The sequence below is a fragment of the Zalophus californianus genome, chromosome 1, assembly GCF_009762305.2.
Source record: "Zalophus californianus isolate mZalCal1 chromosome 1, mZalCal1.pri.v2, whole genome shotgun sequence".
In the NCBI taxonomy this organism is placed as follows: domain Eukaryota; kingdom Metazoa; phylum Chordata; class Mammalia; order Carnivora; family Otariidae; genus Zalophus; species Zalophus californianus.
In genome coordinates this window covers 211,960,950-211,987,483 of record NC_045595.1, presented here as the reverse complement: position 1 = coordinate 211,987,483, position 26,534 = coordinate 211,960,950, and the positions used below count along the sequence as shown (strand labels likewise).

Here is a 26,534-nt window from a genome sequence, read left to right as displayed (position 1 = left end):
GCCCATTTTTAAATTAGATTATTTGGTTTTTTGGATGTTGAGTTGTATCAGTTCTTTTGAATAATAAGCCTTTGTTGGATATGTCATTTGCAAATATCTTCTCCCATTCTGTAGGTTGCCTTTTTGTTTTGTTGACTGTTTCTTTCCCTGTGCAGAAGCTTCTCATTTTGATGTAGTCCCAATAGTTCATTTTTGCTTTTATTTCCTTTGCTTTAGGAGACCTATCTAGAAAATGTTGCTACGGCTGACGTCAGAGAAAGTACTGCATGTGCTCTCTTCCAGGGTTTTTATGGTTTCTGGTCCCCCATTTAGACCTTTAATCCATTTTGAGTTTATTTTTGTGTTTGGTGTAAGAAAGTGGTTCAGTTTCATTCTTTTGACCAGTATTCGCAACATTATCTGTCTTTTTCCTCTTGCATAGTCTTGCCTCCTTTGTTGAAGATTAGTTGACTGTATAATTGTGGATTTATTTCTGGGTTCTCCGTTCTGTTCCATTGATCTATGCATCTGTTTTTGTGCCAGTCCCATACTGTTCTGATGATTACAGCTTTGTAGTATATCTTGAAATCTCGGATCGTGATACCTCCAGTTTAGTTTTTCTTTTTCAAGATTGCTTTGGCTATTTGGGGTGTTTTGTGGTTCCATACACATTTTAGGATTGTTTGTTCTAATTCTGTGAAAAATGCTGGTGGTACTTTAATAGGGATTGCATTAAATATGTAGATTGCTTTGAGTAGTATGGACGCTTTCACAATATTTGTTCTTCCAATCCATGAGCATGGGATGTCTTTCCATTTGTTTGTGTCCTCTTCAGTTTCTTTCATCAGTGTTTTCTAGTTTTCAGAGTACAGGTCTTTCAGTTAGGTGAGCATCTTTATTTCCATGTTATAGGTCAAAGAATCTAGGCCCCAGAATTAACATGTCCAGATCATCCCTCAAATGAGTGGGGGTTTCTAAACTCACAGGATCAACAGAAAACAGAAGTGACTGCTCTGATAGAGTTTTATGTGGTGAGCAGGAGCGCTCTCCTCCATGATGCTCTCTCTGGTCCCCAGGAGACATGGGTGTGCACTGGGTGTCAGGCCTAGGGTAGCGGCTGAAGGAAGACAGAGATCGTACTAGACGTGAGTGTCCTTGAGGAGTTCACAGTCCAGTGACAGAGGAAAGAGAACCAGAGGTGACAGTGTGAAACCGGCTTTTAAAAATGGTGATATATTTGTTTTACAAACGGAAACCTTCGGCTAATATAAAAAATGAGTCTAGTTCATAAAGACTTTCTAATCTAGAGGACATTCAAATCAATTGCTTTTAATAAAAAAAAACATTATTTTAGGTGAGAAAACAACTCAAAGCCCCCAGCCTCATCACAATAAAGGGGACCCCACTGCTTGGTGCCTCTAAGACCTCCAGGTAAGGTCCCCGCACGGGATCGAGGAACCTTTACCAGGACTTGTCTTTAAAAATTGCTTGGCAAGGGCGCCCAGGTGGCTCAGTCATTAAGCGTCTGCCTTTGGCTCAGGTCATGATCTCAGGGTCCTGGGATCGAGTCCCGTGTTGGGCTCCCGGCTCAGTGGGGAGTCTGCTTCTCCCTCTCCCCTACCCCCTGCTCCTGATCTCTCTCTTTCTCATTCTCTCTCTCTCTCAAATAAATAAAACCTTAAAAAAAGAAGAAAATCCAATTCTTTTAAAAAGAAGTGAATAAATAAATAAATATTGCTTTGGCAAAAAGCTCATTATTAACAACATGCCCTTGTTTCCTGACAGGTGTCAGAAATGGCTGAGGACCGGAGTGAGGAGATCATGTTCATCTGTAAGCAGCCCCTGGCTTGTCCTGGGGCCCGGGTGGGCTTTTACCGGCCCAGCAAAGCCACAGCCACCTTTTGTTTTTATATGACAGAAAAGCTGCTTCTTTTGAAGTTGAAATGACTTTGCTTGCTCTAAGAAACACCTTTATTGCACGAAAAATGCACTGCAGGGGTGTGGTTTTAAAAGGATCATCTTTCTCAGAACGCTGGGCAAAGGCCGCTTTGCAGGGGGTGGCACTAGATTCAAAAAAGTAAGCCAGGGGTTTACAAAGAGACGTATGATATGTCAGATTTATAGCAAACAGGTTATAAATAGGTGAGTTTTCATTTATTCTCATTCCTCGGGAAGATCTTGTTCTTTGTCAGCGTAGAGTCACTATATACTTTGAAATGTGCCACAGAGGGAGGGCTTTTCCTTGGGGGCCACATCCTGTGTTTGCACCATTTTCGTATTTGTGGTGAGCACCGTGGGTCACCCCCATCGGGCATGGAGCCTGCGATGTCCTGGGGGGCCCCTCCCAGCGCTCTGTTCTCTCTGATGCTTTCATTTCTTTTGCAGGGTGTGAGGATTGCAGCCAGTACCATGACTCCGAATGTCCTGAGCTGGGCCCCGTGGTCATGGTCAAAGACTCCTTTGTGTTAAGCAGGGCACGGTGAGTGGCTACCTTGAGCTGGCCTTAGTCCTTCCTGTCAAACGGGGCTGTCTGAATGTGGACCCTACATCTGCAGAAAGGGGAGGCCTTTTAGGGTCCCTGGACCCAATTCCAACATGGGGTTCTCCGCACATGACTCAGACACCAGCAGGATTCAGCTCTGACCCTGTCTACCCAGAGACGGCATTGGACCCCACAGGATCAGGGCCCAGTCCTACAAGAACGCCCCTCACCCCCATTCCAGATGCCAGCTGCAAGCCCCAGGCTGTCACAGAACTCTAGGAAACACTTACTTTAACCAGCTTATTAAAGGATGTGATAAATGATATGACTGAACACCCAGATGAAGACCCCGTACCTCCACATGTTCACCAGCCTAGAAGCTCCCCTACCCAGTCCTTTTGGGTTTTCTGGAGCCTTCATTATGTAGGCCTGACTGCCTGAGGCATTGCATTGGCTGACCCAACCTCCAGCCCCTCTCCCGCCCCGATGGTGGGGGCGGGGGCAGTGACTAGAAGTTCCAGCCCTCTACCCTTGTGGCTGGTGGGGTCTAAAAGTCACCTTCATTATGGCTTAGAAGTGTTTTTGGGAACTGTGGATGAAGCACTTAAGTCCGAGAAACATATTTGGTCATCGGAATGACCAGATGCGTATTTCTTATAAATCGTGATATCACAGGAGGAAACTGCAAAAAGAGAAGGCAGGACTTGGAGCATGACTGTCCTCAGGTTGCGGAGGACACCTGTGATTTCCATCCCATGGTGAACGGAGCAGCCTGCCCCCAGGATGAGCCAGGACATGTTTGGAAGGGTTCAGAGTGAATGTCTTGTTCTAGTTCAGCGTCCCCAGGGGCCAAGCATGGCCGCCGTGGAAGAGCCGATGGGCCAAGGCTGCAGGTCTGCTCATTCCGTTCTCCCCGTGGCCTGAACCTGAGCCTGCCGTCTAACGGACGCCCGCTGTGGGCTGCGTGGGACCCGGCGCAGTGAGGGCAGGTCGCAGCTCCTGGAGAAACGCCAGCAGATCTAACGAGGAGATTCAGTGGCTCTGCCATTCTCGGAGCCAGGGCTCTGAGGGACAGTCTGTCCACAGCCCGGGTCAGCCACGTGGGGGCTGTCTGGACTGAGACAAGGCCTTCTGTTTTCTGCCCTGTCCCCCCTGCAGAGGTGTGATCCGTATTGTGTTATACACAGTACCTGCCACTTGGAGGCGCTGTTATTTTGGTGCTCTTTCTAGAAGCTTCCCAACTGGTTTTCCAGTGACTCACCTTCTCAAAACAGATTCCTGTCTTTGCCTGAAGTAGAGATCTCGTCAGCTCTCCCCTAAAACCTTCACTAAGTTAACCTGTTGCCCACGAAACGCCAGTGGCAGCTATCAGTCCCGTGGCGGGAACCCTCCGTGATTGGAGTCCTCCTCCTTAGCCCGGCCTTCTGCTCGGCCCTGGGAGGGGGCTGCGCTCCAGGCTCCCTGGTGTCCCACCTGCTCGTGGATGTGGGTCAGGCTTGCCCAAGCCTTGGCTCGTGCTGGGGTTCCAGCCCACGGGCCTTCCTCTTTCAGCGCCCCGTCCTCGACACTCTCGGCATTTAGGTAAAAGCGTCCTCAACAGAATTGGCCCATTCAGCCTAGGTGGAAACCCTTTCCTGCTCCTGGGAATGCTGCGGCACTTTTCCCTTTCTCACGGTGCTTTGCATGCGGCACCTCATCATGGAGCTCCCCCCGCCTCCCTGTGGGCTGTGCGGCTCTGGGGATGAGAGCTCGGTCCCATTCATCTCCCCTGGCCCATTGCAGCCCACACCGGTGGTGTCTTCTGGGTGGGGATGTCAAACACATCCTTTAGTAAACGGCCCCTCCCTCTGCATGGGCTCTGGGTGAGTTGTGCTAGGGCCCTGGGGCCGGTCTCCCGTGGCTCAGGCCGTTGAGGAGCTGGGTGTGCACTGGCCACTGGGCCATCACCCCTCTGTCCTCAGTAGGAAGCTCTTTCTCACCCCCAAGGATGGTATTTCAGTGAGAGCGAGTTTGTGGGCCATCCACCCATCTGTTCCCGGTGTGGTGGCCGTCCTCAGCCAGCGGCGCTTGAGGGCTGAGGGCCTCCTGTTCCACTTCTAGATCATCTCTCCCTTCCAACCTGGAGATCAGGCGACTGGAAGACGGAGCCGAAGGAGTGTTTGCTGTGACCCAGCTCGTTAAGAGAACACAGTTTGGTCCGTTTGAGTCGAGGAGAGTGGCCAAATGGGAGAAGGAATCTGCGTTCCCACTGAAGGTACGGGCCAGGGCCAGCTTGGGGAGGGGACGGGTGCGACCTGCCCCCGACCCTGGGCCAGGAGAGCTGTGCATCCCACTGATAGATCGGTGTCTTCTGCGGCTTCAAAGACCCTAGTTCCACTTTCTTCCATGACAGTGGTTCTCCTTTTATTTTAGTTTGTTTTTATGTCTCAAAAGCATCAAAGTAGAGCCAGTATTTTGCACTTTTCAACTTTGCCAACCCCTGAAGAGAGGGTATTGAGAACACATGCAAGAGCAGACCCACCAGGCTGCCCTCACTTCTCTCACGCCCTGGACTGGCGTGCAGCCTCCGGGCACTGCCTTCTGCGTGTCGTGGGGCCATGTCAGCGCGGGCACGCTCACGCCTGAGTGAGCGACTAGGACTTGGCAGAGCTCTTTCAAAAGGAAGGGGTTTCGTTTAGGCAGTGATGAGACACGGGTGCAAAGTTGAGCGGCACATCAGACCGAGAAAAGACAGCTTTTATGGGAAATGGAGCAAAATAGAATGGATGTCAGTTGCAGGGAAGGCTTTGAGTTCTCGAAGGAAGGCGTGTGGACGCGCCTTGAGGCCGGGGACTCGGGTTCTGTGCCCACCCCCAGCATGCGCCCGGTCCAGATGCGCCTCCAGAGACGTCTGTAACGTGAGCGGTGCTGGTCTTGCTGCAGTGACCCACAGAGTGAGCTTTTCCTAGAGGCCTAGCAGATCCCCGCGTGTTCAGGACAGGCCTGAGATGGGTAGCCTCGAGGTTTGGCAGTTCTTGGAAAAGTTGAGCTTACAAGGCAGATTTCAGCAGAATGGGAAGGAAGGAAAAGTATTTGATTTGTTTGCCAACAAAAAATGAAAGAAAGAAAGGCTGTTTTATGTGAAGGAATAAAGAAGCCAGAGGCCACGCCCCGCGAAGGCCATTGGCTGCCATCCTTCGCAGAACCTGGGGCGCTTGGATGCACACAGTTGCTGTGGGCACGTGGTCAGGCCGAGGCCCCTTTGAAAAGTCCTCTGTGCCCGTTTTGGCTTCCTTCAGTGACTCAGTTCTCCAGGTCTGTGTCGGATACGGAGTTGTTTTCAGCACGGCCTCACCGGAGGCCCCCTCCGCCTCCAAGGGCCCCATCCTCAGAGGGGGCCTCTAGCACCTTAGCAGTGGGGAGCCCTACGGGAAAAGCTCGGAGCGGGGAGAGCAGGGAAGCCGCATTGGCATCAGAAAAGAGGGCCAGACCCTCCTCTACTCGTGTGGTGACTTTGAACTTCAGATTATCAACGTTTCTTCCCTGTTGCCATCCATCTGGCGGTGTTAGGGGCCAGGGCGCAGGGACTGACCGGAGTTAGTGGACACACCTGTGAGAGCAGGGCGGCACGCGGGTGTCCCGGTGCCCATGCAGAGCCCCGGTAGAACTGAGGCATCCTCGTTCCCAGCTGGCCCGTGCACGGCGTTTAGGTGTCCGGATGGCACCTGAGCAGGGGGAGCACTCAGGTGTCCCGGTGATACCTGGACCAGGTGTCATTATGCCCACTTGGAACCGATTAGAGCCTGAGAATCCAGCCTCTGTACCCGGACCAGTAGACCTCAGTTGTCCCAGTTCCCGCCTGGGCCGTGTAGAGAACTCAGGTGCCCCGTGAGCCCTGAAACGGGCTCTGTGTGGAGCCTGACCTGGCCCTGTCTGGACTGGTTGCTGCCCGCCCCCCCCCCCCACGCACTGACCTGCGGACGGGTGGCTAACAAGCTCCTTCCCTGGCCGCTTGGCGGCCCTGCCCACCCCCAGGTGTTCCAGAAGGATGGGCATCCCGTGTGCTTCGACACCTCCAACGAGGACGACTGTAACTGGATGATGCTGGTGCGGCCGGCAGTGGGGCCCGAGCACCAGAACCTGACGGCCTACCAGCACGGCAACGACGTGTACTTCACCACCTCAAGGGACATCCCCCCGGGCGCCGAGCTGCGTGTGTGGTACGCCGCCTTCTACGCCAAGAAGATGGACAAGCCCATGCTGAAGCAGGCCTGCTCCGGAGCCCACGGTACACACGGCCCCGCTGCCTGGTGGCCAAGGGGGCGCTGTGCCGGCGAGCCACTGCGGTGCGGGGGGACGAGGGCCTGCTCTTGACCCAATGGGCCTGGGTCGGCCATTCTGCTCGTTCAAGGTCTGGGCTCGCCCCTAAGCCGGACGCCGGCCAGGGGAGCAGGGCACTGGGGCCCGACAGGCTGATTCTCAGCTCTGCCCTCCGGGCTTTTGATGCAGTAACTCCTCCTCACCCACCGTCCTGCAAGGGCACATGGTCGGGCGATCGTCTCTGTTTTGGGACAGAGGAAACGGAGCACAGAGAGGTTGGGGAACCTGCCCTGAGTCACAGTGCAGGAGATGGAGGAGTCGGGGTTCAGACCTGAAATCCGGCCCCAGGCTGGCACTCTCCAGCTTGTGGCAGCCTCCTCCAGATCTGGGGGGTGTGCGCAGGGGCGTGTGGGTGCGTGCATATGTGTCCGGGAAAGACCTGGCAAAGGTCGTCTGTGTGATTTGCCCACATCCAGCATTCCCATTGGAAAAGCAGCCCAGTTAGTGTCCTGCCGCCCCGGGGTGTGGGGCCTCACTGTGTCAAGGGGGCCCTCCTGCCCAGTCGTGAGCCTCTGCAGTGCAGCCGAGAGCACGTGAGGCCGCCGCTGCACGTGTACCTGATGCCACCAGAGGCAGGCACACCTGTTGTTGCCACAGTGGCTTGCTCAGGGGGAAGAAATAGCCCTCTTTTCTCTGAGCCCCGCCCCCCCGGCCCCCGCACTGCCGGATTCTGACAGGAAAATGGTTTCCCTTCTCTGGTGAACACGATGTGATACAAAGAGGGTCTTAACATATTTTTAAGGCTCCGGTCTGTCCCGGGTGGTCGTGGCTTTGTGACCTGCTCCCCCTCCCCCTCCGTGGAGCCCTCCTGGTTTTCCCTGTGCCAGCAGTGTGAGGAGAGGCGTCCGTGAGGCTGCCCAAACCAAGCAGACCTTAAGCAGGCTCAAACAACAGAAAGGGGCTACCTCTCAGCCCCGGAGCCTAGAGGCCCTGACCAGGTGTTGGCAAAGCTCGTTCCTTTTAGAGGCCTCTCCCGGTTTCTGGTGTGGCCAGCAGCCCTTGGCGTTCCTTGGCCTGTAGATGGTGTCACCCCAATCCCTGCCCCTGTCCTCGTGTGGCCTTCTCTCCCCTGTGTCTCTGTGTTCTCTCTTGTAGGGACACTAGTCACTGGACTGAGGGTCCGCCCTACTCCAGTATGACCTCATCTTAATGACGTCTGCAAAGACCCAATCCAGAGATCGCAGGCAGATGTGAATTTCAGGGGGCCACTCTTCCACACGCTAAAGGCTGGGCGGTGGTGGTGGGGGGGGGAGTGTGGAGCCACTGAGGGTGATCTCGGGGAGTGGCGGTGGGGAGCCAGATGGCCAGATGGCCTGTACTCCGGTTCTGGTGGCTGTGGAGGGCTTGCCACCTTCACAGAGATATTTGCAGAGGAAGACTGGGAGCTTTATGAGGTGTACTTCATTTTGGTAATGAAGGCCACAGGAAGAATTTGGAGAGACCCACAGCTTTTCACCCGGCTGCTGTCAAGCCCACCCTTTAGGAGTTGCTAAAACCAGGTGTCTGGCCTGGCCCCGGGGAGGCACTGACGTGTCTGGGCCAGGCATCACTTTGGAGCATGGTGTGGCCAGGCTCACAGGTGCCATGCAAGATCTCAGGATCTTCCCGAACTGGCTTTCTCGTGTTCCGGATTCCTTCTGGCCTGGGCAGCTGATGTGCACGCCCCGGGGCCAGCCAGACTGCAGGTCATGGTGTGGGTTATTAGAGGCTGGCCTTGTCAGCTGTGTCCTGCGTGATGTCTCCCCCTCACAACTCTCAGGTCAAAGAGCAAGGTTGCTGCCACCCCCCCCCCCCCCCAGAGTTGCAGTTGTGCTTGCTTTTTACCTACGGGAGAACTCACTAATCTGGAGCTGCGTCTGAGAAGGGAGATTCTAATGAAATTGGTCTGGGCTCTCGACCCGGACAGCTGCCTCCTTATTTGCCCCCAGCCACCCTCCTGGGGGATCCTAAGCTGGCTGTCCTTCATCCTCTGTGTGTCCCTTCTGAGAACATGGGAAACGATGGCTCATCACGTCCCCCTCAGCTGGAAGGCACAGTCCCCCAAAATGAGTCTGGAATCAGGGAAGCAAATAAGCAACTTAGGCACTCTGAAATCTTAGAAATACTTTTTATGGTTTTTCACCCTGTTTTGGGAGAAATGGCAGGAAAGTATTTCATAGAAATGCAGCCGAAGTTTCTTGACTACTGTTAACCGGCTGGTTAGTTGGGTCCTTCATGTCTTACACCTGCTGAGTGATGGCTTAGCTCAGGTGGTGCTGGTAGCTCCCCAGAGGACACGCGACATCCGCCACCGTGCACAGTGCCTGTGGTAAAACAGTGACCTGGCAGCCACCCCAGGCTGCCGCACCCTGCCTCCGCCACCCTCTTCTCCCGCCCAGCCCCTTCCCAAAGCCCTGCCGCCCAGCGGAGCTTCTAGAACCCTGCTCCAACCCTGCCTGCCCTGAGTGCCTGGGCCCCCGCCGAGCAGTCTTGGGTGCTCCCCCAGCTGAAGCATTTTGTTGGGAGCCCACCATGCCCGTTTCTTAGACACTAGAGTAGGTGCCAAGACCTGTGAAGAGGGACCTGGAACCAGCCAGAAAGCTGGTCATCGGCATGACTCTGATTACCCAGATCCGACAGGTCGGGAGAGGGCTTACCCTCTCCTTCCCAGCGATGAGGCCTCTGGTCTGCACGCCCTTGAGACCCTTGCAGTGGCGTGGAGGGAAGGGGGCCTTTGTGGCCATCACCGTGCCTTGGGCCCAGTGGTGGAGGGGCAGAGCAAGGCAAACGGGCCTTAGGGACCACCACCACGTTCTAGAAGAATCGTGCTGGGGGCCAGTGGACAAGGAATTATCTGCCCATAAATCATTCAGACTCTTTTTAGGTGAGCATCAGAAGTGCGGAGACTCATTAATTTCATTCGGCCTCTTTTTCAAATTTGCTTCAAAATACGTCTCGGTTATAGAAATCAGCCAATTTGCAGATGGCAGAGCTGACTTCTCAACACAGCAAAGTCGGAGGATCAGATATGTCCTTGAAAAAAAAAAAACTTCTATATTTTTTTTTCCGGGTAGGAGATTTACTTTTCACATTTTTTTTCTTGGGCTGAAATTAAAGTTGGTTTCCTTGCTTTGCCCAGCTGGGCCTGTTGACAGGTGAAGGAAGGAGGGGCCCAGGAAGCGCATGGGTCTAAATGGGCAGGTGCGAGGGCGCAGAGTGGCTGCAGTCCTCAGATACTGTCATCCCATCTTCAAAAGTACTTTTCTGATGAAAAAGATAAAATGTACATACATCTATAACATGTGGAAAACCATTTTCAATCACCGTTTTAATGACTCTTGGCATTTTTGACTAGTAGTTTGCGGTATTTGTTAAAAATCAGCCCGGCTGACGTATAGTTTGCGCATGAGAAGACTTGGCAGCTTTCGGTGCACAGCTCGGGGGGTTTCGACAGAGGCGTGCAGTTGTGTCAGCCACGCCACAGCTGAGATAGAGAACGTCGTCGCCAGCCCAGAGGGGCCTCTCGGTTCCCTTGTGCGGCTTTGCGCTCAGGCCCCTGGCGCCCAGCAAGCTGCCTTCTGTCGCTGTGGTTGGGCTGTGTCTCTCCTGGTCTCCAAGAGAGCCCCGCGTTTTCCCACAGGTGCGGGCTCGCTGTGCGTGTTTCCAGGTGTACTTGTAACTCACCGTCCCACCTTTGGTACTGGCCCTCCTGTCGCTCCCTGTGCCGCATTGCTTGTGACCAGGCGGTGTTTCTGTTGCTTTGTCGCATCTCTTTTGTTGGACGTTTAAGTGATGGGCCATCGAGAACTGCCTTCTGATTGTTGGCTCATTTTTGTTCTTTAAAAATTCTGATCTTTTAGCGATAATTTTTGGAAAATAGAGTTCTTCCCTTGATGGGGGGGGTGGGGACAGAGGTCACGACGGGTCCTTCTAGTTGGTCCTTCTGACTGGCCCCAGTGCAGGTTGAAGAGAAGGGCTTCTCATGTCACGTTAGTTTGAATCCCGTTTGTGGGGGTAGGGACCGTCCCACTGGAGATGGCAGCCCCTGGGGACCAGAAGAAATGACCTGGATTCACAGGTGTCCTTCCAGCTTACCCACTCGTCATCCCTTCCTGAACCCGTCACGTGCAAATGTCTCCTCCCCTCTTTCGAGCCACGTGTGTTTGAGAAGGTGCGTGAGAAGCGGGAATTCGGCTCTGGCTCCCGTTCATCCGTGATCTCGTCCTGACAGTCTTTGTGCGGTGGATCCGCGGGGGGCGAGGGAGAGCAGAGGGCTGGCTGGCCTGGAGCGTCCCCTAGACCGCGGGGCTCCCACGGCACCTGCTCCGGACCCCTCCTGCTCTGCCTGTGTTCGTATAACTGACCACTTCACATCACATGTTTTCCCCTTATTATCTGGGGAGGACTCAGGAAGTGGACACCAATAGTTGGAGCAGTGGCCTCCGGCCTGCATCTCTTGCTTCCTGTCTTTGCAAGCTTGTTGCTGGTTTTGGATACAGAAAGAGGGGTGCTCTGTCCCTGCTCCGAATGCATGTGCAGCTGCATTTCTGGGTGATTTTTGTTTAAGGACGCAGGAGTTTGCTGAACAGGTGGCCCCCCGGAGTGTTGCGTGTGATGGGTCATGCGGTGGCTGAGTGGGAGTGGTGGTGAGGGTGCGTGGGGCCGCCCAACGGGGCCTGGAGAGACGGGGCCGGGCCGGGGGATCACGGCCGGAGGCTCGCTGAGAACGTCCCCAGTGTTTAGGTCCCACGGAGTGGTATTGTTGACAGGGAGCTGCGGTTCCCCTCCGCACAGCCAGTTCTCCCCGATTCCCTGAGCCCTGCCCACGTGTCTTTGGGGTGCGAGGAAGAGGGGCTGAGGGCCCGTCACATCGGCTGCCTGCCCGCTCTTCAATTCTAATGCAAATGAAACAGGATTAAAACCTCGGTTCCTCGGGGGCAGGAGCCCCACCACGGCTGCCACCTCAGATGGCGAGGCGTATTCAGAGCGATCGTTGCAGAAAGTTCTGCAGGACAACACCGGGCCGGAAGTACGGCCACAGCAGGCCCAGGGCACACTGACGGCCAGTCTCTCGTACGAGCCAGAGAGAGACTGAGGAATTCAGTTTAATCTGAAGGGTTTTTTTCTCGAAGTCGTGTAAAGGGATGCATCTGGTCCCACTGGCCCGGCTTCGGGAGGAGTCACGTTTCTGTAACGGGCAACAGACCCCGCATCGAGCTGCTCCAGCGCCGCCTGCCTGTGCTCAGTCTCCTCACCTGTGAAATGGGGGCGTCCCTGGGGACCGCAGGAGTGCACGCGTGTGAAGCCCGGGGAGCAGGGCTGAGAGGGGAGCTGTGCGGACCGCCAACATAGCGCGGGCCCCGGGCGGACAGGCGCACCCCCTGCGGTGCTGGGCTTGGGTGGGGGGGACGCGCTGCTATGCATCACCCTTCCCTCTGCTCTTTTGAAGCTGCAGGCACGCCAGAAAGCAGCGCCGCGGTGGAGTCTGAGCCCAGCCCGTGGGTATGTAAAGTGTGTTCCGCCACCTTCCTGGAGCTGCAGCTTCTGAACGGTAAGCGCCGGTGTGCACGCTGGTGGGTGCCGCTGGGAAGTCTGAGTGGAACGGCTCCAGGTTGTGCTGTTACTTCCACGCCGTCCCTTTGGACAGGTGGCCGCACATGGCCGGCAAGACGTTCCCTGGCCTAGTGTGAGCAGCTCACTCCCGGGCCGCTATGTAGACCCCAGCCGTGTCCCCCAGAGCTGTACGCGCTCGTGCTTGGACACTTGGCCTGGAACAAGGCGCCCACTGCGTGCCTGGCCCCAGGGCGCTCTCTTTCCCTCAGGCTCTGGCATCTTGCAGCTGGGGGCGGTTAGGCTCTGTGTTTTCTCCAGTCTTTCCAGGTGCGTTCAGCCAGGTGGGCTCATCATTGGCTTGTTCTGCTGTGTGGCCAAACTTCCAAGCCCTTCCTGTGACACACATCACATTCTGTTGTGTTTGCTTTTTAATTTTCTTTCCCTCCCTGGACCCAGCTCCTCGAGGGCACTCACCCAGCACGATGACCCTAAGTACGGAACGAACAGAGAAGTAACAGCCCCTTCATGCCGAAGGCCTGTGCTAAGCCAGTGGAGATTTGCACTGGGGAGAATCGGTCCCCGGCCCTAATGTGCACACAGGCGCCATCTGTCATTTGCGTGTCAGTCCCCGACCTGTGTCGTGGCTTGTCTCCCTCCTCCTTGCCACGGTGCTGTGGTCCAGCCGGTCTGGGCCTTCACTGAGGGGAGCTTGTCTGTTCTTGAACTCTGTACCATCCCTGCCTGCCTGATTCCTGGGGTTCTGTAGTTGTCTTTCCCTGGGAGGTCTTGAAGGGCTTTCTTCAGTTGAAAGTAAAGCAAAGATTATTTGCTTCTGTGCAGTGTTTTTCAAGATAATATCGTTTATCGTGAGTTGAGTATTTCTCAGTTTTTCTTTAGAGGCTACATGCTTAAGTAATTGTAGTATGAATTTTATAAACATCAGAAAGCATGAGTAAGTATAAAGAAGAAAAGGAACATTGCCCGTAGTGTCACCGTCTGGAGAGAGCCACAGTACCGTGCTGGAACACCCTTCCGCACTTTTCCTTGCACATACGTGTGCATGCATGCTTGTACTTTTCATAAAACTGTGCGCATGGTGAACCTGCCCTGGTTTCATCTAATTTAGCTTTTAAAATAGTAGTCCTGTTTGGCGCAGTGAAAACGCTTTTATTTTCCAAAGCAGTGGAAATAAAGTTTATTTGCCTATGAAAGGGCACACTCTCAGCAAATGAAGGTAAAAACAAACAAAAATGGTGGTAGGAGGTGGGCGTACTGACAGGCTGCCTCATGTCCTTGTGCATTTTCTTCCCTCTTCTGCAGAGCATCTGTTGGGTCACTTGGAACAAGCCAAAAGCCTTCCCCCAGCCAGCATGAAGCAGCTCCTGAGAAGGAACCAGATGTGCCCCGGGGGGAGCCTTGCAGTTCCCAAGAGTGTCAGTGCCACCAAAGAGCAGAAAAAGCCTCGAAGGGGGAGAAAACCCAAAGCATCAAAACCTGAGCAGCCACTAGACATCATAGAAGGCAAGGAGCCAGGAGCAGGTGGGGGCTGGTCCTGGGGAGGAGCCAGCAGGTGGGGGCTGGTCCTGGGGGAGGAGCCAGCAGGTGGGGGCTGGTCCTGGGGAGGAGCCAGAGGTGGGGGCTGGGCCTGGGGGAGGAGCCAGCAGGTGGGGGCTGGTCCTGGGGGAGGAGCCAGCAGGTGGGGGCTGGTCCTGGGGGAGGGAGCAGGTGGGGGCTGGTCCTGGGAGGAGAGCAGGTGAGGGTATCTTGGGCTGGGGCCTTATCAGTGGGAAAACTCAGTGTAGAGAGAACAGTGGAGGTGGGACCTAGCGTTCCCTTTCGCCCTGACTCAGCTCTTCTGAGCACAATTCATGTAACACAGTGGGTGCTGCAAAGGTGAGGTTGTGAATACTGACCAGGGTTCCACCTGGGTCACCAGCACCCTGTCAGGACAGAGAACGTGGCCATCTCCCCAGATTTCCTCCTTGGCTTTGCATGAATCAGTCTTGCCCCTCCTGGGGTTTCACAGCATCCCTCTTTCCGTGCCCGCGTCTTGCTCGCGGCACATGGAGCGGACTCTCCCCCAGCTGGGTTTTGGCTGCTCATTGTCCTTGGCTGCCAAGCGGCATTGTTCCCCATGTGAATGACCACCATCCGCTCCACAGCACCTGTGCACGGGCTTGTAGCTTGTTCCGGGCCGTGGCGGGCCCTTCTCTGTGATGGTTCCTCCATTGAGTTTGGAGGGACTCTGACCCACTTTCTTGGGTGTGCAGGGCCTGTGGCCCCTTGTCCTCCCGTGACCTCTGCCGGCAGCACCTGGTACAGGACTCCGGGGGGGGTCTCACGTATCGGGACCAGATGGACACTGAGGCTGGGTCCCTCGCTGTTTCATACTGGCCTGGGCGTCGGCTGTCTGGTAGAGCTCTTGTTCCTTTTCTGAGAGTGAGAAGAAATGCTTATTCTTTCCCAGAGTGAAAAAGTATTCAGGAGCAGCATTCATGTAATACTCTGGGATAGTCTGGCCTTTTGGCTCCTACAGCCAGCTCCAAGTTCGTGTTCTGCTCAGAACTGATAGACGGACAAGTGATTTAAACTCGCCTCCCCTGAGCAGCGCCCCTACTTCTCTCTACACAGGTAGAGAGATACGAGGGGCGCTGAAAGATTAAGTGCTTTTTCCTTAATTATTAGTTGCATAGGACGACATAGAGCAGATGAAGTGGTAGAAACCAGGGGCTAAAATTTTTGTGTTATTGTCCCATATTTCATTTGTCCAGGGGTTCAGGCGGGACACCTGTTATTGCAATTATTTGCTATCTGACTCTCATACAAAATGATCATCTGCTTTTGAACATACTCACGATGGCTTGTCTGATTTTAAAGGTTAATATTTGTAAATCCCTGTCAGGACTAATTTAATAAGTGAAAAGGTCCACTGTGTATCAAAATGTTTCGATTTTAGTTTGTAGGAAAAGGGACTGAAATAGTGTTTTAACTGCTGTGGTTTTAGAAAAAGAATCACAAATTATAACTTCAGCGTGGAGTTAGGAATAACTTTTTGCTTTTCTAAACAGGTTAACGTGTGGATTCCAAAATATCGCTAGTTTTTTTCTTCTTTCTTCCCGTGTGTATCTTGTGACCCGTGCCTACGACTTTGTCCTGGTCCTCCTCGGGCGTGTCCTCCTGGGTGGGTTGTGACCTGTCCCCTGCCCTGGCGATGGGGCTGACATGGCCCGTCCCGTCCCCTTCACACAGAGCCAGTGGCAGAGATCATTACCGAGGTCCCGCGGACGAGCCCGTGGCCGCAGCGCCGGACGAGCGCATCATGGAGCTGGTTCTGGGGAAGCTGACCACCAGCACCGGTGACGCCGGTTCAGTGCCAAAGTGAGTCCCTGTCGCGGCCCTCGGGGCGCCGGTGCGGTCAGCACGCCATCGGGCAGGAAGGCAGCTCCATCAGAGAGGCTGGCTCACTGGGTGCAGGGACATGGGTGAGCTCGGGCAGCAGCAGGATTGCTCCGGAACTCAGGACCAGTCGTACATGTCGGTGAAAATGGTTAAAAACAAATTTTTTTTTTATTTTAGTGACACCTACATCACCTAAAATTTACCATCTTAACCACTTTTAAGTGCCCAGTCCTGCGGCATTAAGTCCTTGCACGTTGCTGTGCGACCTTCACCCCAGTCGATCTGTGGAGCATTTTCATCTTCCCAAACTGAAACTGTTCTCTTAAATACTGACTTCTCCAACACCCCCTTCTCCTCTGTCTCTGTGAAGATGGAGGTACCTTGTAGGCGGTCGCTTGTCTCTAGGGTCCTCGTATGAGTGCAGCCACATGGTGTTTGTCCTTTTGTGACTGGCTGTCTCACTCAGCTGTCAGATTGACGCCCCCCCCCCCCGTGTGAAGACCGGACGTTGTTCCATCATATGGATATACATAGACCCTATTTTGTTATCCATTCCTACATCAGTGGACGCTTGGGCTGCTTCCACCTGTTGGCTATTATGGCAATGCTGCTATTATAAAAGTGTTGTATTTGAATTTGTGTGACTTTAACACCTTGCTCTGTGTTTTTCTTTTCTTTTTTGCAAACACGGGAGGTATTTTGTATTACAGTGATCATTTTTGGGTACGTCTTTGCTCTGACCCTGAATAAGCTGGTGGTGATTTTGGGGGGCCTTTTTTGGAGTGCCTCCTATATTTCACACAATGTGCCTGGTCCTGTTGTTCCTGGAACCCATGCAGATACTGACAACGAGGACCAACATGTCATCAAAAACAGGGTCACATGGTTCTCTGTCTACCCTGTCTTCTTGCCCAGAAGATTTCTGTGGCTTACCATCGGAAATACCTTTCATAGGGAGAAGAAATTTCAAAAATCAGGGTCAGAGAAAGTATAAAGCAGAGTAGAGGCCAGGCCACGCAAGAAAAACTGCACAGCCAGGGTTATTTTCTGCACAGACTGAACCGCGAGCTTCCTGGCGGCCAGAGTGAAGATGCAGTCAGCCGTGTAGCCACACGGAAAACACGGATGCCATTGTACGTTCATGGTGTCTGTGCCGTCCAGATGCCCCGGAGGCGGGGGCGAGGCCCGAGTGCCTTCCCTCCTGTCTCGCATGGTGCTAGGAAGGTTTGGAAGGAGCTCTTTCCAAGATGATTATGACCTTGGACTTTTTCTCCAGTGCTGCGGTCTGCCCTGCCCCCGCCCCGTCTCACCATTCTGTCTGACCTGGCAGGTTCCCACATCATCAGAGCACCACCATTGCCCTCAAGAGGAGCCTAATTCTGTCGAGCCGGCACGGCGTCCGGAGGAAGCTCGTCAGACAGCTGGGGGAGCACAGACGGGTCTATCAGTGCGGTATCTGCAGCAAGATCTTCCAGAACAGCAGCAACCTGAGCAGGCATGTGCGCTCGCACGGTGAGTCCCTGCACGGCCGCCCACCACGTGGACGGGCCCGGGGAGCACCGTTGGCCGGGGCCCCCCACCAGCGGTCCTGGGGCGGGGGGAGGCTGCCCCGGGGGTGAGGGTGGGGGTGGGGGAGAGGTTGCTGAGGGCCTCACACACACACTGGCCACAGACCCGCTTCCGAGGCAGCGTGCGCAGCCCCGGTCCATGCCCAGAGTCGTGGACCGGCTGCTTATTGGTTGGCTCGTAGGCGACAAGCTATTTAAATGTGAGGAATGTGCCAAGTTGTTCAGCCGCAAGGAGAGTCTGAAGCAGCATGTCTCCTACAAGCACAGCAGGAACGAGGTGGGTGGGACCCGGCTTCGCGGGCTGGCGTGGGGCCGGTGTGCGGGCAGAGCGGGCGGGGGGGCGGGCGGGCGGCAGGCCAGGCTGCCGGGAGGGAAGGCGCAGTCGTGAGGGAGGAGGAGGAGGGGAGGGCGTGGGTGCGGGGGCAGGCGACGGGCTGCGGGGGAGGCTGCACGGTCCCCTGGCCTGGCATTTGCCCTGCGGTCCCTGAGTGGGGCATTCTTCCGGGGCACCTGGATGGCAAGAGTGAAAATGGGCTCATGGTCCTAAACCGCGTGGGAGAGGAGCAGACAGCGGTGTAGACCGTCCGCTCTTGGAAGATGCCAGAGAGCTGGTCAGGGGGCGCACGCTGAGGTGGCGCACCCCCGCCCCTCCCGCACTAACGGTGCCCCGTCGCCAGGTGGACGGCGAGTACAGGTACCGGTGCGGCACTTGTGAGAAGACCTTCCGCATCGAGAGCGCCCTGGAATTCCACAACTGCAGGACAGGTGAGCGGACACTGTGCCATGCGGGTTCTCCTGCGGCCACGTGCACACCGTGGCACGCTAGGACACACCAGCTCACGTCTGTCACCTCCCTCTATTCAACTGGCTTCTGAGCAGCTGTTCCTTATCCCGAAGGAGACACGGGTGGAAACTTCCCGTGTGGAGGGGAACGTGCCTTCTGCCGTCTCTTAGTCTTCCAGGGAAGCCGAAGCCGTGCCCCCCACAATCCGAGGCTGTCGCGAAGCGGGGGGTGAGCAGGGGATGTGGGAGTGCTCTAGGACCACGGGAGAAGCACCTGCAGGAGGGGGTGACAGTTTAGGAGGAGCGCTCTGCTTCACTGATGGAAGGGCCCCCTTCACCGTCGCCCTGCGTAGACCAGTTTTGTTCTGTCCACCAGATGGAACCTCGCTCACTCGTGTGCTTGCACAGGCCTGTGGCCGACGGGGCCTCCGTGGGCCCCGGCGAGCGTGTCAGGCTCTGTCTGGCCTAAGTCCCGCTCCCCCCAGCAGGGAGCAGATGCCATGGTGGGTGGGGGAGGGTCGGGGAATCCTAGCACACCCAGAGAGGCTGGGCCCAGTGGCCGTGGGCTTGGAGACCTATACCAGATTGGCCCTTGGTTCCGAACTCCTGTCCCGTTGAGCCGTCTGTGTTGGCTCTTGACCCCCGTCTCTCAGAGGCCCCTTAACCAGCATTTGCTAAGCCTCCACTGCCCATCCCCACGGTGGCTAGCACCTCCTCCCCGGCATACGCTGGCTGCCTCTCTATGTTTGGGTCTGGGGGCTCCTGTCTGCTCCACGGCTTGTCTCTTCATGGCGCCTTGCTCCCATCGCAGGGCTGCTGCATGTGGCAGGGGAGTCTCATTTCTCCTGAGCTCCCTGCTCTACAGCGTCCGTGGCCATGGCATGAAGTGGTGGCCTTGGAAGCTTCAGGTGAACTGGCGGGTGGGTGGGGTGCTGCACCCCCTACATTCCTAGCTCTGCGCCCCAAGAGCCCCTCAAATCTGGGGGAGACCCCCTCCCGGCTGTTTCCACTGGTGCAGGGTCTGTCTGCAGTGCTGGCTGTGTGTGTGGCCGCCTGTGGTTCTGCAGGAGCGCCCGGGCCCTTGGCCGCTGGGGGAGGCCAACTCCACGAGTCCTCTTTTATCTCAGTTTCTCTGGACACAAATGAAGCAGAAAGTAATAAAAGAAGTCAGAGCAGCTACTTCTGCCCGTCATCTTATGGTCCTGTTAAACCAGGCGTGTATTTTTTTTTCATTACATAGAAATAAAACAGCCGCAGTGAATTAATTTCCAAGGTTAGAAGTTTCGGATGGAAAACAAAGAATAAACCCAGAAACTGAGGTCCTTTGTGTAATGTATCCTTTGCATCCTCTTATCCTTTTCCACAGCATTCACGTTAAGGGAATGTGTCTTCCGTAGACCTTTAAACCAAGGATTTCTGCGACACAGGGAGAAGCTTTTTGAGATGTGTAGACTGATGGGTTCTGCTCAAGCGTTTGCTCAGCGGGACCTGTCCCGGTAGCTCATCTAAGCGGTCCTTGTAGTGTCCTTGACCATCCAGGCAGAGCTAGAGACCAGCACAGGCTCATGCCCAAGCCCTCGAGCAAAGCATGGTCCGTCAGCCTGCCATGCAGCCCGGCTTCCCCAGAAACCCACCACCCCCTCTCCCGGTGTCCCGGCACCTCCACTGGGGCCCGAGTAACAGGCGTTTGCTGTTAGTTGCTGCATTTTATGGAAACATAAATGTAGACTTTGAGGGCAGGAGGATTGTTGGTGGCAGGTTACCATAGGGACCAGGCACCTGTCTGGTTTCCCGAGCTGGTGTCGTGCATGTGCCGTGACAGGGAAGGCCACCTGTGCTGTGGCAGGCTGGTCCTGGACAGATGAGCCCTTGGGAGCGGCAGGAAGTGGGTTCTCTGCCCGCACCAGTGGCACTCGCGACAGAGAAGGCTGGAGCCCAAGGACGGCACTGCGCCTTCCACCGCTCTCAGGCCCCGGGACGCGGGCCACCTGCCCGGGAGGGAGGCTCACCTGGGTGCGTTAGTGCAGCCCAGGATTGGTGGGAGTGGGGTGTGCGTGCGAGAGTGGGGGGGGGGAGTGTAGGGGGGGTGTGAGTGTGGGGTGTTTGTCAGAGTGGGGGGTGTGCGTGCGAGAGTGTGGGGGTGTGAGTGTGGGGTGTGTCGGTGTGGTTGTCAGAGTGGGGTGTGAGGGTGTGGGGGGTGTGAGTGTGGGGTGTGTGTGAGAGTATGGGGTGTGTGTGCAAGACTGGGGTGTGAGGGTGTGGGGTATGTGTGGGGTGTGTGTGTGAGTATGGGGGTGTGAGGGTATGTGAGAGTGTGGGGTGTGTCAGAGTGTGGTGGTCAGAGTGGGGTGTGAGTGGGGGGTGTGAGGGTGCGGGGTACGTGTCTGTTACAGAGGGACCTGGAAGAAGACAGCTCTGCAAACCGTGGGAGACCCTGGGCATCTGTGCGTGTGGGCCAGGACAGGTGGCAGGGAAGGGACAGGTGGCAGGTGGGGACGGAGCCCGGGGCAGTGGGGGAAGGACACAGCTTCCTCTGAGACCAGGGGTCGGGGCTGCAGTCAGGTTGGGTGCAGGGTGAGGGCCCAGACCGGGGGTAGTTCAGGCAGGGGTCAGGCAGGGGAGCCGGCGTTTGCCTCCCTTGGCGAGGACCAGCTGGCTCAGCCCCGGCGTGCCGCACTGCGTGGTCCCGTGCTGCAGCGGTGCCCTTCCCGGGCCGTGCAGGCCCCTCCACCCCCGCAGCTCTGCTTCCGCCCTGCCCCCCGGGCCTCGCCACCGCTCCCACGGCCAGGATGCCGATCCTGTCTTCAGTGCCCTTTACCTAAAAGTCGCTGTGTGTCTGCTTGCTCTCTGGACAGATGACAAGACGTTCCAATGTGAGATGTGTTTCAGATTCTTCTCCACCAACAGTAACCTTTCCAAGCACAAGAAGAAGCACGGGGACAAGAAGTTTGCTTGTGAGGTCTGCAACAAAATGTTCTACCGCAAGGACGTCATGCTCGACCACCAGAGGAGGCACCTGGAAGGTGAGCGCGGCCACCCTCGGTGCGAGCTCCCGGAGTGGGGACCGCGGGGACGGTGGGCGGGGCTGGCGCAGGTGGCGGCATGGCCTCTCGGGGTGCAGTTTGGGGGCGCCACCGCCCGACAGAGTTCGACTCAGGCACAGAGAGGTACCGGCAGGGCTTAACAGTGTCTTAGCGGGAACACCTGGAAACATCCTGAATGTTCCAGGGTGGGGAAGAGTTAAGAAAACCGGACTCTTTATAGGATTGAAGGCTATGCAGACCTTAAAAGTGTTTTTCCTGAGTGTTTTACTATCTTGAGAAAATGCTTTTGATATGACAGAAAGGGGAAAAAAACAGCATATGAAATTGGGTATGGGGTATACTTTCAGCCTCATGCAAGCAGCAGAATGTTCTGGGCAGATGCTGTGGGTGGGGCCGTAAGTAATTTCTCCCTCATTCCTCATGCTCTCTGCGGGCCCCGGATGGCCCATGCCGTCCGTAGCAGGGGTGCTGGGGAGCTTCCCGTCCATGTGGGAGGAAGACAGGGGTCAGTGGGCTTAGCCGGGGGGTGGGATGAGGGTGCAGCACGATGGGGGCGTGGCCGTGCAGGGCCAACAGGAATCCCCAGTGGGAAGGCACCTGCGCCTCCTGTGTGTGCCGAGCGCCCCCGCCCGGACTTTCTTAAAGGAGCAGCTCAAACAGACCCTCTTTAAACGGGCATTTTCGTTGTGATCATCCTGATTATTCCTCCAAAAGCCCCTTCTCCCTTGCTGACCAGCCCTCAGTAAGTGGCACATACTGACCAGAGCACCTTTTTTTTATAAAAGTTTGAAAAGAATCATTGGATAAAGGGTTACAAATGAAGCACAAGCTTGTTGAAAAAGAAAGCAGAGTTGCATGAAAAGTGTAACTGTGACACCCACACATGCATATACATATCATCAAGCCTTTTCCAAATAAGACAAGTCCTATCCTGTAGGAGCTTTGCACCCTACTTTTCTACCCAGCTGCTGTTCACGTGGCTTCAGGAAATCTACCACTTTTTTTTCTCTGTGACCCATCGGGTGGTGCACTTGGGCCTCTCCAGCTACACCTGGTGTCCAGATGGCCCTGGGCAAGCCACTGTGCCTCAGTCTCCCCCTTGGCTGGTGGATGGCCGAGCCAGCCCCTACTGGTAGAACCCCAAGCCCCATGTACCAGCTGCCGATGGTCCTGCCAGAATCAGTGTCTCCTGACGGGCAGGCACCTGAGCTGCATTTTACAACAAGATTTCACCACGTTTTACAGCCGACTCACAAGTCAGATCATTTTCTGCGGGAACAAACTGACGTGTCTCGTGGTTTTCCCCTTTACGTTGGAGCACAGTCTCCATGACTGCTTCAGCTCTGGTGTGCTCTGTGCCGCTGCGAGCTTTTGGAAAGTGGTGTATTTTCATGTCCCGTTGGCTGGGCATTCTTAAGTCTGGCTCTGCATTCACTCCGTGAGGTGAGGGAATGTTCCAGAACGGGTCAGCAGTGTGGAAAGGGACTGAGAGTGAATTTATCTTTTATTGAAAGATTCCCTGCCTCATGCAAACTTCTAAAAATCCGATTTGATCCCAGTTATGAACAGTTAGGTCTTAAAACCAGGAGTTCATTTTCTCTTGGCTTTTCTCCCTGACCTGATTGACCGATTTAATTTACAAGGATGAGTACTGGTATCTTTTTAACAAAAAAATGTCATCCCCAAGAATCCTACCTTTGCCTTGAGCCCGTGGATTGAATGAAACTCCCTTCTTCAGCATTAGCTCAGTGTAGCTCTCCAACACCGTAAAACCTCAAAGCCCCGCTGCCCTTGTATTTTCCAGGCTTCGGAGGCACGGACTGTGTCCTTTTCCCGGGGGGGGGGCACGCACGGCCGCTCTCTCCCTGGCGCCCGTAGGAGCAGAGGCTCGCACGGCCGCGTCCTGTGCTGGGGGCGCCGCTCACGCACGTATGGTGCTGCCCAGGCAGCCAGGCTGGCTGAGCGGCGGGTGCCCGGCGCACACCTGCCCCGGTGTACTCACTCTCTCGCTTGGGGGGGGGGGGCGGGCATTCCAGGAGTGCGGCGGGTCAAGAGAGAAGACCTGGACACCGGCGGTGAGAACCTGGTCCGCTATAAGAAGGAGCCCTCGGGATGCCCCGTGTGTGGCAAGGTAAGGCGCCGTGCTCCCTTCTGGAATCCGACCTGGGAGCCCCACCCTGCCCTGCCGGAACGCTCAGAGCTCCCCCCACAGAGCGTCAAGGGAGGGGGGCCTCTTAGGGAGAAAACAGATGCTCGGGTCATCGGGAGCTCCAGTGTCCACTCGTGTCATGCCCCTCCCATGCTGTTGAGATGCGTCTCCCGTGAACGAGCTGAGAAGTGCTTTCTCCTCCACTGCTGGTTTTCCCTTTGCCGCGATTTCCCCCCGAGCCCCACCCGGTGCTCACCGTCTTCTCCGTAGCACCCCTGACACGTGTCCTTGTGGTGGAGGACCAGAGTGCAGTGTGCCCAGGAGGTGAGGCCTTCACCTTGTCCCATCAGGGCTGGTCCCTGCACTTCGGTGAGGGACAAAACTGACCCGCCCCTGGCCACAGGTGCTCTGGGGCTCTTGGCTACTTCCAGTGACTTCTTGCCTTTAACCCTGTCTGCCTTGAGAAGACAGGGGTGCTGGCTGACACCTGCTGCCCCCGCCCCTCCCCAGGCCTGCCTCCCCTACCTGGCCAGTCCTCTTCCCACCCAGCACCCCAGAGCCGTGGTCACAGGGTGGTTGGCCCCAAGTCCCCTGAAAATCTGGAAAAGAGATGTCCCATAAAAACACTAGCCTCCCATTCCTCGTGAGTCCTTTCCCTTCATTCATCTCTCGTGTTCTCCTCGTGGAGCATGTGGGGTCGGGCAGGCTGGAGGAGACCTGCTCTCTGGGTTATGTGGCCTCAGGACTGGCCGTCCAGACGGACGCTGTCAGATCAGTGGGGCCCTGCAGGTGGTCTCTGTTGCTGTCTCGTCCCCGGAGCTCCGTGCCAGAGGGCGCAGGGCCCCAGCATCCCAGCCCGACCCCAGCAGACGAGTATGGGGCCACGCATGAGCCTCCAGGCCCATTGCACTAGACCGGAAACAGGGAGATGGGGGAGTTGGCGTGAATTGTGTCTGAAACCCGGTGCCCAGACTAAGGGTGGCACTCTCCTTTGGTACTGACTCTCAGATCACGGCTATTTCTGTGATACACTGGCTTCTTGAAAGGCCCTGTCCTAGTGAAGTATTTAAGTGAGCGAATAAAATGGAGCCAGATCCCACTGGTAGTGGATGCGAGAGGACAGCTGCTTCTCTGGGATGACGTAGGCTCGTATTTAGATGATCGCTGGCTCACGTTCGCTCGTGACTCTGGCCCTGAGGCGGGCACCGGGCAGGCGTCCGGTGTTTCTCTGCCCGGTTATGGTTTGTCAGGTTCCGCCCCTCTGCCTGCAGGTGTTCTCCTGCAGAAGCAACATGAACAAGCACCTGCTGACCCATGGCGACAAGAAGTACACCTGCGAGATCTGCGGCCGCAAGTTCTTCCGTGTGGACGTGCTCAGGGACCACATCCACGTCCACTTCAAGGTGCCGCCCAGCGCCACCCTTGCCCAGGGAGCTCACGTGGAGGCGTGGCAGGCCCTCGTGGTCAGCACCCTAAAACACTTGTCCGCTTGGCCACATTGCGCCTCTTCCGATGGGCTCTCGTGACCCTCTGCCGCATCTCGGGTCCCAGCTGCGGGGCTCACATGACACTTCTTCCATTCCGGGTGCTTCCTGGTGAGGACAGTGAGGAGGTGGTGGGAGCGGGGTGGGTGGGCAGCGAGGATTCGGGGGTCATTGTTAAGGGCAGAAGGGCCGATCCAGGGAGCAAAGGAGGAAATCCTAGGCGATGCCAAGGCCAGATGAAGATGGTGAGCACGCGCCCTGGAGATGCCCGCCCACCCGCCCACGGCACGGTGTCTTTCCCTAGTAGTTCCAGCCCCGGGTGTGGGTTGGAGTTTTGCTGGGCAGGTGGGAATCAAAGTCGGGGGCGAGGCAGGAGTGTGGGAGCCCCCCCATCGCAGGGGCTGAGCCACGTGGACAAAGCTGGGGCGGGAGGAAGGGGCCAAGAGCATCCGGGAGCCTCAGCCAGGGTTGGAAGGACTTAGACCTCAGCCCGCCACCACTGGAGCCTCGGAAATGGGGGCCCGGAGACCTGCCACGGAAGGACGGTTTCCTGAGGATTAAATTAGACCCAGCAGAGGCAAAGGGCCTGGCCGGTGTGAGCGGTGCAGCGGCATGGCACCCGTCAGGTGCTGGTCCTCGGGCAGTCTTCCTCCAGGGGGCACTGCTGTTTTCCTGCTAATGGAAAACGGAGGGGCACGCGAGTAAGAAACGGAACAGTAGGCCCTTGTGAAAACCTCCTCTCTGCTCCAGGAGGGTTAGGGGAGACAGGATAGTGAACTTTCCAAAGGACACCTGTCCACCCTCCTCAGAATCCTAAGTTTTGTTTAAGAAGGAAGCTTGGCCAGCTGTGGTGCAGCACCCTGGCGGCCTTTGCTGGGAAATGGGCAGCAGCAAGGAGGGTGGGCCACAGGTCCGCTGCAGCCGTCGCGGGGAGCAGCTAAGACGGGAAGCCAAATCCCCCACAGGCAAGGCCGCCTCTGCTCCGCACCTGACCACGGACCCACCGCAGGGCCCCCTCTCAGCTGCTCGCCTGGGGCTTCTCTAGCCCGTGACGTGACTAGTCAAGTGTTTCCCGTGGTCTTTTTCAGGGAAGTAAAGCGGAACTTTAGGGCGATCCTTGCCAGGCTACATGGAAAGAGGCCTTAGAGACGACCAATCCCATCCCAGGGGGCAAGACGCCACCATCACGGTCGGGGACACTAGTGTTCCCAAGTCCAGGCAGCCCCAGGCCAGGCTGCATCCCAGGGATGCGGGGCAGAGGCTTGGTCGGCTTGGCTGCCCCGGGCCAGGCAGAACTGTCTGAATGCAGGCAGGAGCTTGGTGGGCTTCCCGCCGGAATGTGGGGTGCATGCAGGGGCCCGGGGAGCCCCAGGGGAGGCAGCAAGCAGGACCCGGGTGGGACTTCCGTGCCGTCTGCCTTCTCCGCGTGGGGCAGTCCCGTTAACTGCTGGGGCACGACTAACCCGTCAACGCCGCGGCCTCCCTGTGCTGCAGGACATCGCGCTGATGGACGACCACCAGAGGGAGGAGTTTATCGGCAAGATCGGCATCTCCTCGGAAGAGAACGATGACAACTCAGATACGAGCGCGGACTCGGAGCCTCACAAATACAGCTGCAAACGGTGCCAGGTACTCGCCCCCTGCTCCGCGCCCCGCTGTCGTCCCGCAGACAGAGGCCTGGGGGCGGCTCCGCAGGGGTGGCGGGGCTGGTTCTCTTCGCCCGACCGCGGTGCCAGGGGGCTGGCCTGCACGCGG

At 56.3% G+C, this 26,534-nt stretch overlaps 1 protein-coding gene across 1 annotated transcript in view; it reads left to right on the top strand.

The window, feature by feature from the left end:
• PRDM15 (PR/SET domain 15) overlaps positions 1-26,534 on the top strand; it is a 62,551-nt gene that overhangs the window by 17,271 nt on the left and 18,746 nt on the right. The window contains 17 exon segments of the mRNA XM_027583887.2: positions 1,765-1,810; positions 2,365-2,458; positions 4,562-4,715; positions 6,476-6,728; positions 12,249-12,350; positions 13,673-13,723; positions 13,726-13,768; positions 13,770-13,891; positions 15,602-15,631; positions 15,634-15,730; positions 17,082-17,263; positions 17,502-17,596; positions 17,997-18,084; positions 20,958-21,125; positions 23,183-23,277; positions 24,567-24,698; positions 26,274-26,408. Coding sequence (XP_027439688.2) covers positions 1,774-1,810; positions 2,365-2,458; positions 4,562-4,715; positions 6,476-6,728; positions 12,249-12,350; positions 13,673-13,723; positions 13,726-13,768; positions 13,770-13,891; positions 15,602-15,631; positions 15,634-15,730; positions 17,082-17,263; positions 17,502-17,596; positions 17,997-18,084; positions 20,958-21,125; positions 23,183-23,277; positions 24,567-24,698; positions 26,274-26,408 — 1,878 coding nt within the window. The 5' untranslated portion in view covers positions 1,765-1,773.